Source organism: Rhopalosiphum maidis, chromosome 4 (assembly GCF_003676215.2).
Source record: "Rhopalosiphum maidis isolate BTI-1 chromosome 4, ASM367621v3, whole genome shotgun sequence".
In the NCBI taxonomy this organism is placed as follows: Eukaryota; Metazoa; Arthropoda; class Insecta; order Hemiptera; family Aphididae; genus Rhopalosiphum; species Rhopalosiphum maidis.
This window is the reverse complement of record NC_040880.1, coordinates 18,515,873-18,529,446: the sequence shown is the minus strand read 5'-3', so window position 1 is coordinate 18,529,446 and position 13,574 is coordinate 18,515,873. Positions and strand designations below refer to the sequence as shown.

The 13,574-nt window shown below is 25.4% G+C and overlaps 2 protein-coding genes across 2 annotated transcripts in view; one reads left to right on the top strand and one right to left on the bottom strand.

Moving 5' to 3' along the window:
• LOC113557188 (ras-related protein Rap-1b) overlaps positions 1–13,574 on the top strand; it is a 156,233-nt gene that overhangs the window by 77,448 nt on the left and 65,211 nt on the right. The window lies entirely within an intron of this gene.
• Positions 8,811–13,574, bottom strand: part of LOC113557182 (lipase member H-like) — a 39,136-nt gene continuing 34,372 nt past the window's right edge. Inside the window, exons 7-8 of the mRNA XM_026962546.1 lie at positions 12,570–12,629; positions 8,811–9,169 (exon numbers count right to left, since the gene is read on the bottom strand). Coding sequence (XP_026818347.1) covers positions 9,157–9,169; positions 12,570–12,629 — 73 coding nt within the window. The 3' untranslated portion in view covers positions 8,811–9,156. The remainder of the gene's footprint in view (positions 9,170–12,569; positions 12,630–13,574) is intronic.

Here is a 13,574-nt window from a genome sequence, read left to right as displayed (position 1 = left end):
AATGAGGTGTTTTTTTTTTCAAAATAGTCAATGAATTATTTATTTTTAATAGACACTAAAATTGGCTAGGTTATTAAAATTATTAGATATTACTTAATGTTTACTTTATTCTATTACATCTCGTATTAAATAATATTATTATTATCATCGAAAATCAGGTTATTTGAAAAATAAATGATTATCATTTATTTTATACTTTATAACATCATTTTTTTTTTTTTTTATCACATATTATATTTACCTGCAGAGTCGCATAATATAGTTGGTTAAGATACTAGTACAGTGCAATATAATATCACTGGAACTAGTACATACGGTTATAGTGAGAATTTCCGTCGTTCACGATTGCAATACATCCGATATAGGTTGATATCGTTGCGAAAGTGCTATATTCTACAAAATTGATTTTTGACGATCTTATGCTACGATTTTTGGCATGAACTATAGCTATTGTAACGTAATATCGTAGATTAAGTAAATTGAAGGTTATTTAACACAACTGAATAAGTGTATAGCAACAAGCCACCCCAGCCATCATGGCCGTTGACGTTTTACTATAATTATATTGTTACGGTAAACATCTACGCCCGCTGACTCTCTATATAGCTAACCTCTCGTGGCTTATTTCAACCACTCTCTATCACTCCGACTGGACTTTGCCGGCGGTGGTTTTAAGCGGTTAATTAAATTCGGTTTTGCTGTAGCCATAGGTAGGTGACCTCTGCAGCCGTCACCGGTAAGGCGGTTACTGATTGTGAGTATGCACAAAAATTAAGCTTGTATAATACATATTTTTTAGTGGTACCTGTACCTATATTAGTTCAATATTTTACAGTACACATCGAGAATAATAAAAAGTATCGTGTATCAGAGTATGACACTAAAGATGGTTTATTTTATTTTGTGGTCTACAACTAATATCGACCTCAGTCAATAAATATCTAACCAATAAATTTATTTAAGAATGTAAATAATAAGAACAATACAAAGTGTTAAAATTATGATATGAGTATGCATGACTTCAAATTTTCTAAAAAAAAAGTTTATACTTTTCTATATAATGAGTAATTGCTATTAAAATAATCACTCTATGTATTTAATATGTAAGTATATAAATGTAAAGGTGAATTTCTTGAATGAAAGGTGTTAAAGGTCACCTGAAAATAAATAATTATATCAACATTGGTAGCGAACGTAGACAAACTTGTCAATATTTGGTTATGCATTGCAAGTGATTGTCGACATTCGCAGTTTGTGTTTGGCAAGTGAATCTATAATAATAACAATAATAATAATCAAACTGTAATTTTAATGATAATAATATATAAATAAACAAACAATTTGAGTAAATTGAAATGTCACCATACATCAAATATCAATTGAAGCCTTAGAATTTAGGGTAGGTACTAAGTGCTTTTAGTACTTATACACCTGCGATTTGCGTCCATGTCACGCTCGGCGAGGGAGGAGGGAATTTAATTTAGGAGTATGAAATACATCTAGAAATCGATTTCACGACAATACGAAGAATTAAAATCGTTTCAAATATTCTCAACATTTTTATAACAAAAAATTTGAAAAAAAATATATACTATTAGACGAACATAACATCTCGTGTTCGAGCGTGCGTATAGACGAAATTAAATGTGCGTAAAAGATTCGCGCGTACAAAGGATATTTTATTATTATTATTGTTATATTGTTTTTGTTGTTGTTGTTGAAGCGAAAGACAGAGGCGCCCTTAGGAGACCAAACGATGTGGAGTATGCGATCATTTTTGGCTATCATAACCACCACAGTTTGGCCCGGAGCGTCGTTTTTACGGCTCTCTGGCCTCGTTGTCGAGTCTTTCTCGGGACCTACGAATCGCATTATATTACCACCGCTGGCACATGACATTGTGTGTAATAATAACAAAATGACAATAATAATAATACAACATAAGCTTAGTACATAAAATAATATGTACAGTTTTAATCGCTACAAAATATTGTACAAAGACTTTCATCTGAATCAAATGCCATCATGGTTCATATAAAACGCCAAACATTATATAATAAAATACATTTTATAAAATTTACATGCAATCGCTAATGTGCATTAGAGTTAAGTCGATTTCATCAATCGCATTAAATAATTAACCTGCATTAGCCTAATATGAATACAAAATGCGTATATATAATATATATATATATTCAAATAACTCACGAATTAACTGAATGTATGCGCCATAATCGTTGCACATAAAAGTGGTAATATATGATGTGAATCGACACTACATTATGAAAACGAGCATGGTATATAAATATAAAACCCGATGGAATTAAAAGTCATTTAACTCTGTTATCAAAGTGCGATGGTAAAATAATCACCTGTTTACATTCTCTGTAAATATGTCATGACTACTTTTACTGTAGTTTCTTATAAAAACAATTTTGATAATACTATTGTATGATATTAACAACATTAGCGTATACGTCATACTTAGTTTTAATAAGTTGCATTGTTTATAAATAAAAATTTATTTATAATTTATGCAATAGCATATTTCTTAAAAAATAATGTCAGTCTTTAAAAATATACTATATTAGTCCAAAATTTAAGGTTAAAAACCTACAAATCTCGGGAATAATAAAAACAATAATATGGTATGTAGCCTGTATAAACAGTTTTAAAATAATGGTGACCAGAGATTCATTAATTTTTAATTATTTAAAATCAACATAATTATTATAAACGTTGTTTTAATTAATTAAACCTTAAAAATGTGTCTATAATAAAGCGTTAAGACGTTAAAAATATAATAATGGTAAATAAAGTATTTCATGTTTACCCTATGCATATTAATTATTATTATGAAAATGTATGAATAAAATTTACCGGTTATCTATATAATTCACTAATTTTTGTAAACAAAACTCACTTCGGCTAAATAATAACAAAATAATACAAAACATTTCTGTTGTTGAGATCGGTCAAAACTCTTAAGCAAAAAAAAAAAATGATATAGAATTTTGAACTACTAGAGGTTATGGATAATATTTTATCTTTCGGGAATATGCAGTGATTTCAATATCAAAAACTCGTTATCATAAAAAGTTTGATCGATAATGAAAATATATCCTTTATTTATTATTTTAATTAATTTTAAAATAACATTAGAAGAAAAAAAATGAAATTTACTACTTTATTGTAGCCATTTTTTTTTTTAAATCGTTTTAAATGACAGTATACTTTTTTAATTTCATATTTAAAAACACAATGTTCTGAACATTTCTATGCTTGAAATTTAAATTTTTAACTAGTGAATAATTATCTTAAAATAGCTATAAGTATTTAAAGTCTAGATGAGTGGAATGATTTAATGCAAGCCAACTATAGTTAGCGGATACAAATGTATGATATTTATGATTACATTAGGTGTTTATGAGAGACTGGATATGATTAAAAATAAACAGTTGAGATTGTAAGAAATAAAAAAATGACGATTAGAGTATTATTGGCGATGATAAAAGATTTATAAAAAATATAAAATACTAGATCGAGGAAATCACAATTATGAACATGCACTGATCGCTTGATTAAGGAATTTAAAATTAAAAGATTCGTGAACCAACCAAAGATATGAAAAAGTACAAACGAACTGCTAGAAATGTTGAAACTAAGGTTTTCGTTTTACCAATTATTTTAAAGACACAACGAAGAAGGACAGAGTAGTAGTTTAAACTATACATGTGGGACTTTGTTTCTGTATCTTACAATAGTATTATGTATAGCCGTTTTTGAGCCCATCGAGAGCAGCGTAAGCTATATTCTAGTGTTCATAAAGATAATGATCATGTAAAATAAAAATAGAACACACCTTATCTTCAGCTGCCCGGGAGAATTTTACAGCATTGAAGCCATAATATATGAAATATAAAACAAGCACGTTGATTGAAAAACAACTTGACGCTTGTGGTTGGTGCCCCCTAGGATATATTACCTTGTAATAGACATAAATAATCCACTAAGTTTTGATCTATTTGTCTATCTGTTTATAAATTACACTTTTATAAAATTTACAATAAAAAATTTCATTATTTACTTCAAAAATAGTTTATGAATTTATGAATTTTATGTAATAATTTATTATTTAGTTTTATTATACATTATTATCCACAGAATTATTCATCAAGTCTGCAAACCCCCTTTTTTCTTTAATAAATAATGATGTAGTTATTCAAAATCTGATTTTTGGAATTTTGAAATATACTTTAAGATCATATAATATCAAATTCTTCAGAATTGTTTACCTCCATATTAATAGGAGTACCCTGATATTGTGATGAATATTTTTTTAAATAAAAACAGGCTTTGCTTACTATAAATTATTAGGCAGGTGAATTTTTTTTTTTTTTTTTTATGTATCTAAATTGAAATTCAAAACAGTAATTTCTGATTTATCAGAATAGTGTAATTTATTAAAGTAATAAAACACTATGATTTTGCATTATTTAATCAATTATATTTTTTCAATAATTGCAACAGGTGTGCTACAAATTTAAATCCAAACTAAATAATTTTGTGATAGAAATTTAAGATAAGAAATTAGAATATTTTCACACATACTAAAAGCATATTTCATTATGAAGCATATTTAAACATATTTTAAAAATAAAATCCAAAATATATTGATCATAATTTAGTTTTTTAGAATTTTTGTATATATTTGTCTATAACCATCATTAGTGCCTGAGAAATAAATTCAAAAATATTTTTAAAATCATTATCAATAAATTTTCAAAATAATTGTCTTTGATACTTTTGTTTAGATAAGTAGGTATGGAAAATAATACAATTCACGGACACCTTATTTATTCAATTTTATTTTATAAACAATTTTTTACTGATTATACTTTTAGTGTATATATAAATGCACATTTTTATATTTTTTTGTATAATATAGTTTTAGTTTTCAGTTATTTTAATTATCTAAGAAACTCTTAAAATACCAATAAAATTTATGGGCGACCACAAAAAACAGATAACAAAATATAATATGTAAAAAATATTTATGTTTGTTCAACTTATAGTTAACTTTCTGTGTCAGATTTCTATTGGCTATTATTACAACAAAAAAAAAACATAATTGTTGATCGATTTTATTATTCTGATAAAACTTTTCTTAACAATTAGGTAACCTGCAGTCAAAGTAATGCTCAAAACGTTAATTAACACGTACAGTAGGTACCTACCAATTAAAACCTCTGTAGAGAAATCACGTGTAAAATATGTTGATACATTTAACAAATATTGTATCAAATTTTTTTAATTTAGAATATTATAACTAAAACAAAACATAGAGTTTAAGTGAAAACTTGTGTTTAAGGTGTAAATTACGAGAAAAGGCTTTTAAATGGCATAGTTTATGAAACTTTGTAGACACGTTATGAATTCATGATAACATTAATAATCAATTAATAGAACTTTAATTGTGTCTACATACCTAGTTAAAATTATTTATCAGGTTGATTTCATACAATTTAATAGTATTTATTATTATACAATAAAACAATCAAAAAAAAAAGTACACAATAAAACAGTCAGAAATATTTTTTTATTTTTTGAGGAAGGATGATTCAATTTTACAAACATTCCTAGTTATTTTGTAGGTGTTTAACAATTCACAATTTTAAGATGCTAGAATTTAACCTAGATAGTGAGTAGTAACCATTAACCAACACTCTATAATTTTCACATCGTAGATATTTCTACATAAAATCAAACTCTCTTCATCATATTTTGTAACAAACTGACGACATAGCAATAATTACTTTAAATAATAACTCTGATACCAAGTCACATAATTTATAATTACACCTAAATAAAATTGAGTTATGGGTAAAAAAACTATAAAATTAAAATTAACGATGAAAAATCTACTCAGGTGAACTTTTCCTAAAGAGAAAGGAATGCCTTCTAATTAAATTTAATAACAAAAAAATTCCACTGAAACAGTAAAAAATAAATACCTTGGTATAAAAGATTAACATAGCCAAAGTATACTAAACAAAAACAACTTAAATCACGTATCCATCTACTTTAGATAATACTAAAATATAACATGAGTCTTAATAACAAATTACCCATACATAAAACAATCATTATACCAGTATGGTCATATGGTATATACACATATGGTATTCCAATTTGGGATCTTGCTAAACCCTATTTAAGCCTTACATTCAATCACTGTAAGAGTTATCACAGGTGCATGATATATTACAAATACAGCTCTCTATAATGACTTTAAATTAAAAACAGTAAACAAACTTGTTAAAAGCTATTACAAAATATTTCATTCTAAATTAAACAACCATACTAAACCTTGTAATAAAAACATGTCTTTTTGATATTTCTACAAAATATTCACCATCGATTAGCAAGAAACTGGACAAAAGATAAAAATAAAATATGAAAAAAATGAATGTAAATTTAAAATTTTAATATTCTGTTGTTGTATGGTTCATTTGATTCATGTTCATGTTCGAAATATTCTGCCATCCGTATTATTGTTTATTTATGCAAAACAAATTTTCAATGTATTTAAAAAAAAAAAATTAAATTAATATAGTGTTTTCGTAATTAGTTTTACTAAAAGATACAGATATATAATTTAAAAAAATAATTATTAAATAAAACAAGATGGCTCTAAATACGTATTATTAAGTGATTATAATTGGTCATATTCTATATTATATTATTATGCTGCATCTTCATCATGAAATTGTGTTATTCATTTTGCCAACATTTGTAATTGAAAATTATGAATCCGATAATTTTTGGATTCACGCCAAATAGTTAGTCTTAGATTTACGCGAATAACATAATGAATATTATCCATATAATATAAATACATATTTTTACATATTTTTTTAAATATGTAAACATTTTGTATTATATTTTTTCATTGTTTATTTTTTAGAACAATGAAAGTGAGAAAAAAACTTTTTAATTCAATCATAAGATTCATTTTCTGGAAAAATATTTAATGAAACATAAATGTATTCTTAATTATTATTATATTAGAATAATGGATATTATTTTATAATGTAAGTACACTATTTATATTTAAATAATATAAAAAGAGAGTGAATGAAAAAGTTGTAAAATCGTTACAAATTCCATTATTATTTATTTAACTGCTTATAATAAGAACACTAATAGTATATTATCATGAAAATAATAACAAAAACAAGTATATCCATTACCATTTAATTTATAAATATTTCACAAAATGTAAAATATGAGATACCATTCCACATTATGGTTAAAATTCAGACGCACTAAATATGAACCAAAAACGTGTAATGTATTTTATACTTACAGTTTTGCTTGATATTTAATAAATTAAAATATAATTTATTTTTTGTAAACATGACGATTTCTAATTTTATGTATAAAATACAGCTTTATAAATTATGTATTAAAAATATTTAAATGGGTTTGGTGATCATCGTAAAATACAATCCAAAAATGTAATAATATAAGCTTCAATGGTTTTAGATAGTATATGTTTTTAATACATGTAAACCGTAAATAAATATTTCATAATAAGACGTCGTTTAGTATTAAACTCTGGTTAATAACACCGAGATTCATGCTTATAATAATTAATTTAACGACTTGTATATTACATCAAGTTAATGATGATGTCAACTAAACGATTAATAGATAATTTTTATTGTAACATACTAGATTAAATATAAACTAACACACTTTTCACGGGCAGTGATTTAAAATTGATTATTTAAGTTCATTAAAATATAATTACAATATTGTAAGTTTTCATCTTAACTTTTTTTTTTTTTTAATAATATGCTAATTCTCTGATCTATGATTTTGTTTTTAGATTTTTTTTTTTTTTTTATAATTAAAATTATTTATCAATTTACGTTTGGATTTAAAATAAAGTTATTGTATTATAAAATGAAGTTATAAAGTTAAAAATAATATTTTATTTATTTTTCAGACTTATATCATTAATTTATGGCATTATTTTTATAATATATGTTAAATATCGTAAGTTGATAATTTTATATAAATTAAAGTAATTTGATCGATTCGAAATTAGTTACCATAAATATGTTAATTAGTTAACATAAATATTTTAAATATTCAAAATAACTGACAATTGAAATCAAATAGTTATTATTTATTTATTTTCATTTTCTTCAGTAATATACATAAACCTATATTTATCTAGTATGGATCATCTATTATTCATGTTGCCATTATTTGACCATCATAACAAAGAATATTGTTATTTGTAAACCTGTTTAATACAATAAAATTATGTTCTATTTAATTATTTGATTTTCTATTTTAAGGTTTATTGTAAAATATTTTGGTATTACATTATCTATGTAGTTAATAACCACAATTATTTCATCATTAAAAATAATAAGGTTATGCTCGTATAAATAATTATTGAGGATTTAAATTCCACGAGTAATAGTTTCCATTACAATGTATTCTATATTTAAATCATAAAATATTATATTATTTTAATAAAATTTCACTGTTAACTTTAATGTGTGTTAATAACCATGGCATTATCTCAAAATAGTTCATTTATTATCGAAGGCAAGTGAATATATCAAGTGAAAGCACTTCATAGTCCGTTTAAGAGCAACGCAAATAATGGCATACATAAGATTTTAAAATATTTGTAAATGCTATCATAATATTCAGTATTCACTATAAAATATGCAACAGAATAATAATTAGTGTGGAAATTGTAAGTATAATTTATTAGAAAAAATAGCTTTCTTACACGAGATAAATATATCAAGGTGCTGTATAACGTAGGTGAATACAAAATATGACTTTCGTAGTATTGCGATCATAAAAAAATATAATATATTATTAGAGACATTATACAATATTCTAATACAATTTGCTATTCGTTTGTATTGCCTAATATAGTTATATAGTACCCAAAGTACAATACAAATATAAGTGCTTAATAAATAAAATATTGCCTACATTGTACATTGAAATAGTATATACGTTACCTAATGTAAAAACATATTGAATATTGTACTTTACGCGTGTATATGATGTGAGTGTTTCCTTCAAATAAAATTATAAATGTCTTAAAATGTTCAAACTTCATTTCAAGAAGCTGAAAAATAATAATTCAACGAATAAACAAACATAATTTTATAATAATATTTTTATGTAATGTAATAAGAAAAATAATGAAATAATATATTAATAATTTAATATTATACATGTTGTCAATTTATAATATTGATTATCTTCCGAGAATTTTTAGAACTTTTTAAATACTTATTATTATTGGAACTCCCTTTAAATTTGTAAAACAATAAATAATAATACGCTTTATAATCATGTTGGACAATTTAAATTGTATCAGTTATTACACATATTTTATTGCATTATTAAATACGATACACATTTCAATAATTTATGAATATAATCATTTTTAATTTTAATTTATTATCATTTCAGATACTTAATTTCTCAAGAAAATAATAAATTATTCCAATAGTTTACGTACCTAACTGGAGATAATCTTTACAATAAATATAATGTATGTGATAATATTATATTTACTGAAAAATAATAGAAAACTTAGATAATATATTCGACCGAATTTATTATAACTATGTTCGATAAATCTTAGTTTGATCGTAGGTAAACGGTAAACCAGAACAAGATTTGAGACAATACCATCAATTCAAAGGCGTGTTTAAAAAGTTTATAAGTAATTCTTCGAACTTGCGCCCAATTCTCGAATGAAAACGACCGAGATACCATTGACTCTATTTCCATTTTTTGTGTTTATTAGTATTATGTATTATTAAAAGACGCGTAAAGCTTGGTTGTCTAAATTTTTATTAATTTTTTTTAATGTCAAATCATACAATAAATAATTATTTGGATCAAAATATCGTGTTCGTACAACGTACAAACAACACTTTTTTTTATCGCAAGTTTCAATAGCAAATGATAATCGACGCAGTAAACGTACAGGTAATTATGGCTATTATACAATGCCATAACTATACGTACTAAACAAAAACAGTTAGGCACAAGCCCTCCACATTAAATCGTGCTTTAAAAAAAAAACCTCTATTAAGAAATCTATCCATTCGCTAAAAGTCACAAAATACCACAAATGCAAAAAAAAAACATCAAATACAATTAACCAAATGAAAACACAACCAACTCTAAAAACCAAACAACCAACATTATTATATACTTATCTACTCAACTAGCCGCTATACCACAGAATACCACTTCTTCAGCACGATAACATAAATTATCGTTATCCGCAGATGTTAACAAACAATCATTCACATCAACTGTAGCAAACAGCTCGGTCTAAAAAAAAGAACGAGCAATGTTAATTGAAATATATGGAACTTTTTCGTAAAAAGATTAAATTATCGTTTACTGTAAAATCGTTAAACCGGTCAATATCCAGCAATTAAACCCCCGTTAACAGTACAATCCAAATAAAATAATAATCTTATCTCACGTGTATCCCAACACATCACACACCACTATAAAGAATGTTTATGATGGATTCAATAAACTTAACATAAGCTTAATATGCAGCAATAACACATTTGTACGAGCAGGTATATAAGGATTCTCTCGTATTTTTTAAGTTTTTGTCACAAAACTTTCATAAATCACGAAAACCTAATCAAGCTTCCAAACTCATTTTTAATTAATTGCGATAATACAAATTATAGAATATTTATACTTGACGATACAATTACGTGTTTTCGTGTAAAATACTAAAATCCAAGGATATATAGCGTCTACATTTTAGGAAACTATCATTCTACTCACATTTTTTTTTACTAGTCTACAAACTTAATTTGCAATATCTTGGATTTAGAATACGCTAATAACCCGGCTGTTGATGCGTATTTAATATTTATAAATAAAATAAAATTATATAGATCGATGTAATTTATTAACTGTACCTTATTTTATATCTTTCAAAAATTGAAAATTGCCTTTGAAAAGTAAATAAATTATTCGTGAAAAATGCCCTGATTCTTTTTTTCCGTGCTAAACGAACTCTTGTTTTGATAATATTAAATATTCCGAGAATATGAAAATGGTCAGTACTTTTGATCGACATTTACGCATAAACCCGTCCGTAATATATTAATTAAATATTCGATTGGCCATCGCGTACCTCATCATTGCAAATTTATCGACTTTATAACGTGCAACGGCACAACATGAAAACGAATTCATACAACTATCGTGTTGTTATACCACACTTTTGTTCGTTTACACAACATTACTAGTTGAAATATTTTTTTTCCTGGACGTAATGTATCGGAAACGCATTGAACCGCGCACCGTCGGCGCTGTAGTACGTTGATAAAAGGCCAATCCGACCGCCGGTTCACAGACAGCAGCCGAGGGCTTTATTTATTTATTTATACGTTTGGCGTTTGTTGGATTTTAGTTTTTATTTTCATCCGATGTATTTCGACCTTTATTTTTAAACAACGTGACGCGCGAATGGTCTATTATCTAGCCGGTCGCCGGGTTTAAATATAAACTATTCTTCTACGATAATAAATATTATATTATTTATATGCAGCAGCCGTGATACATGTCAGCTCATTCAATTAACTATGGTCCCCGATAGCGTGAGTTAGATGTGGAAGGTTATTCCGATACCAACTTCGTATTGTTTATGTGACTTGTATGTATGAGATAGAGAGAGCACTTGTGCGTGCAGTATTGTTAGTTATCAATATTAAACGTTTTGTTTAAACTCTTCCTTTTTTTGAGCTAACTACTGTACATTCACTGCCATCCAAAAGCTGTTAGTACATTATTAGAAATAATAATCTACAACTTTATGTAGCTATCTTCTAACTTATAATATTTCTATACTACACAAAGTACACAATTACTTAAATAAAGATATTTTTAACTATACACACGAATTTATTGCTAAAACCCACACATTTTTAATAATATTTTTTCCGATTTATCCATAACTAATTCACATTTTTAATTTTAATTTTAACTGATGATTTTGTTTATCTTTTAGCAGCTGGCTATTTTTTACATTCCGAAGTTTAACATTCATTTTTCTAATAACCAACCTCCACTGCATCTTTATTTTAATGCTTCACAATAATTGAATACCTAATACCTAATAAAACATCGTCGTTTTCACCAAAAAAATTCTTATCACCGCTGATTCACTTTCCTGCCTTCAAGCTATCTTCACTTGTTTCTTCAAATCATATGCTATTTATGTTCTCTGAGAGAGGTAGACTTTTATATTATTTATATGCAGCCACCGTGATAAATGTCAAACTAAAGTTTTTAAATTGTACTATTAAACTTATCAATAATAATAATTGTAATAAATAAAATTTCTACACGCAATAAAAATAAACTATTAGTCATTACTTTCTTTAAAATTATTTTTTTACACGATCAATAGGTACCTGGAATAATGTAATACAATATTAAATATAGTAATAAGATAAATGTGTAGATTTACTTACAAACGTGAGTATATTTTTAAATTCTTTTTGCTTGGCATTATAGAATACAATCCTCTGGTTCTAAAAATTCAATAATATATTTTTATTAGAATTATGAACACTCATGTATAATATTTCATTATTCTTATTTATTTATAAAATATGTTGTACACACTATACAGGTATTACATATTATATGGTATCTGATCATATGTACTTATCAACAACAAAAAATTTGATTTTAATTATAATATTATTATACGTAAAACAAAAAACATTTGAATAGGATATGAGGCAATTATGTTCAAGCTCTGTCGCTAAGTTATAAAAAGTTTTATTAATTTCAATTTTATATTTATATTTTCATCATATTTTGTATCATAAGGTGTTAGAAAAATATTTATGTAGAGAGATACATTTTTTTTCAATATTTATTATATTGAATTTAACACCGTTGGAAACTTGAAAGCTCTTATACAATAATACTATACACTGAATTAGGTTACACGAATAATGTTTATCAACATGACCAACATTTCCTTATAATGCATAAGGTAATGCTTAGGTTTCCAACAATACAGCAGAACAATATATTTTATAGATATTTGTATAATTATTATTTAACTAAAAATGTTTAAATAGTTCATATTTATAACCGTTATCATTTCTTGAGAAAAAAATTCTAGGTAATAATATGAGTATGTTATAAAATTTCGATTACGATATCAGAACATATTCTGACAAGACAAAATATAAATATGTATAGTTCAATTTATGAGATAAGAAACAAACGGTATAATAAAAGACTGTAAGAGTATAAATAAAAGGAAATGAGTTAAAAGAATCAAAATCAGACACCATTATAGATGGAAGTGTATAGTTAACAAGAAAAAATGAAGGAACAATAAATCACTTAAAAACAGGCAACGCACTGCGGTTATATACCCTTTTCTTCATAATATTACAAAAACTAACGATAAAATGTATAACTGATGTAGAACTTTAAACTGCACGTTAGAATATATG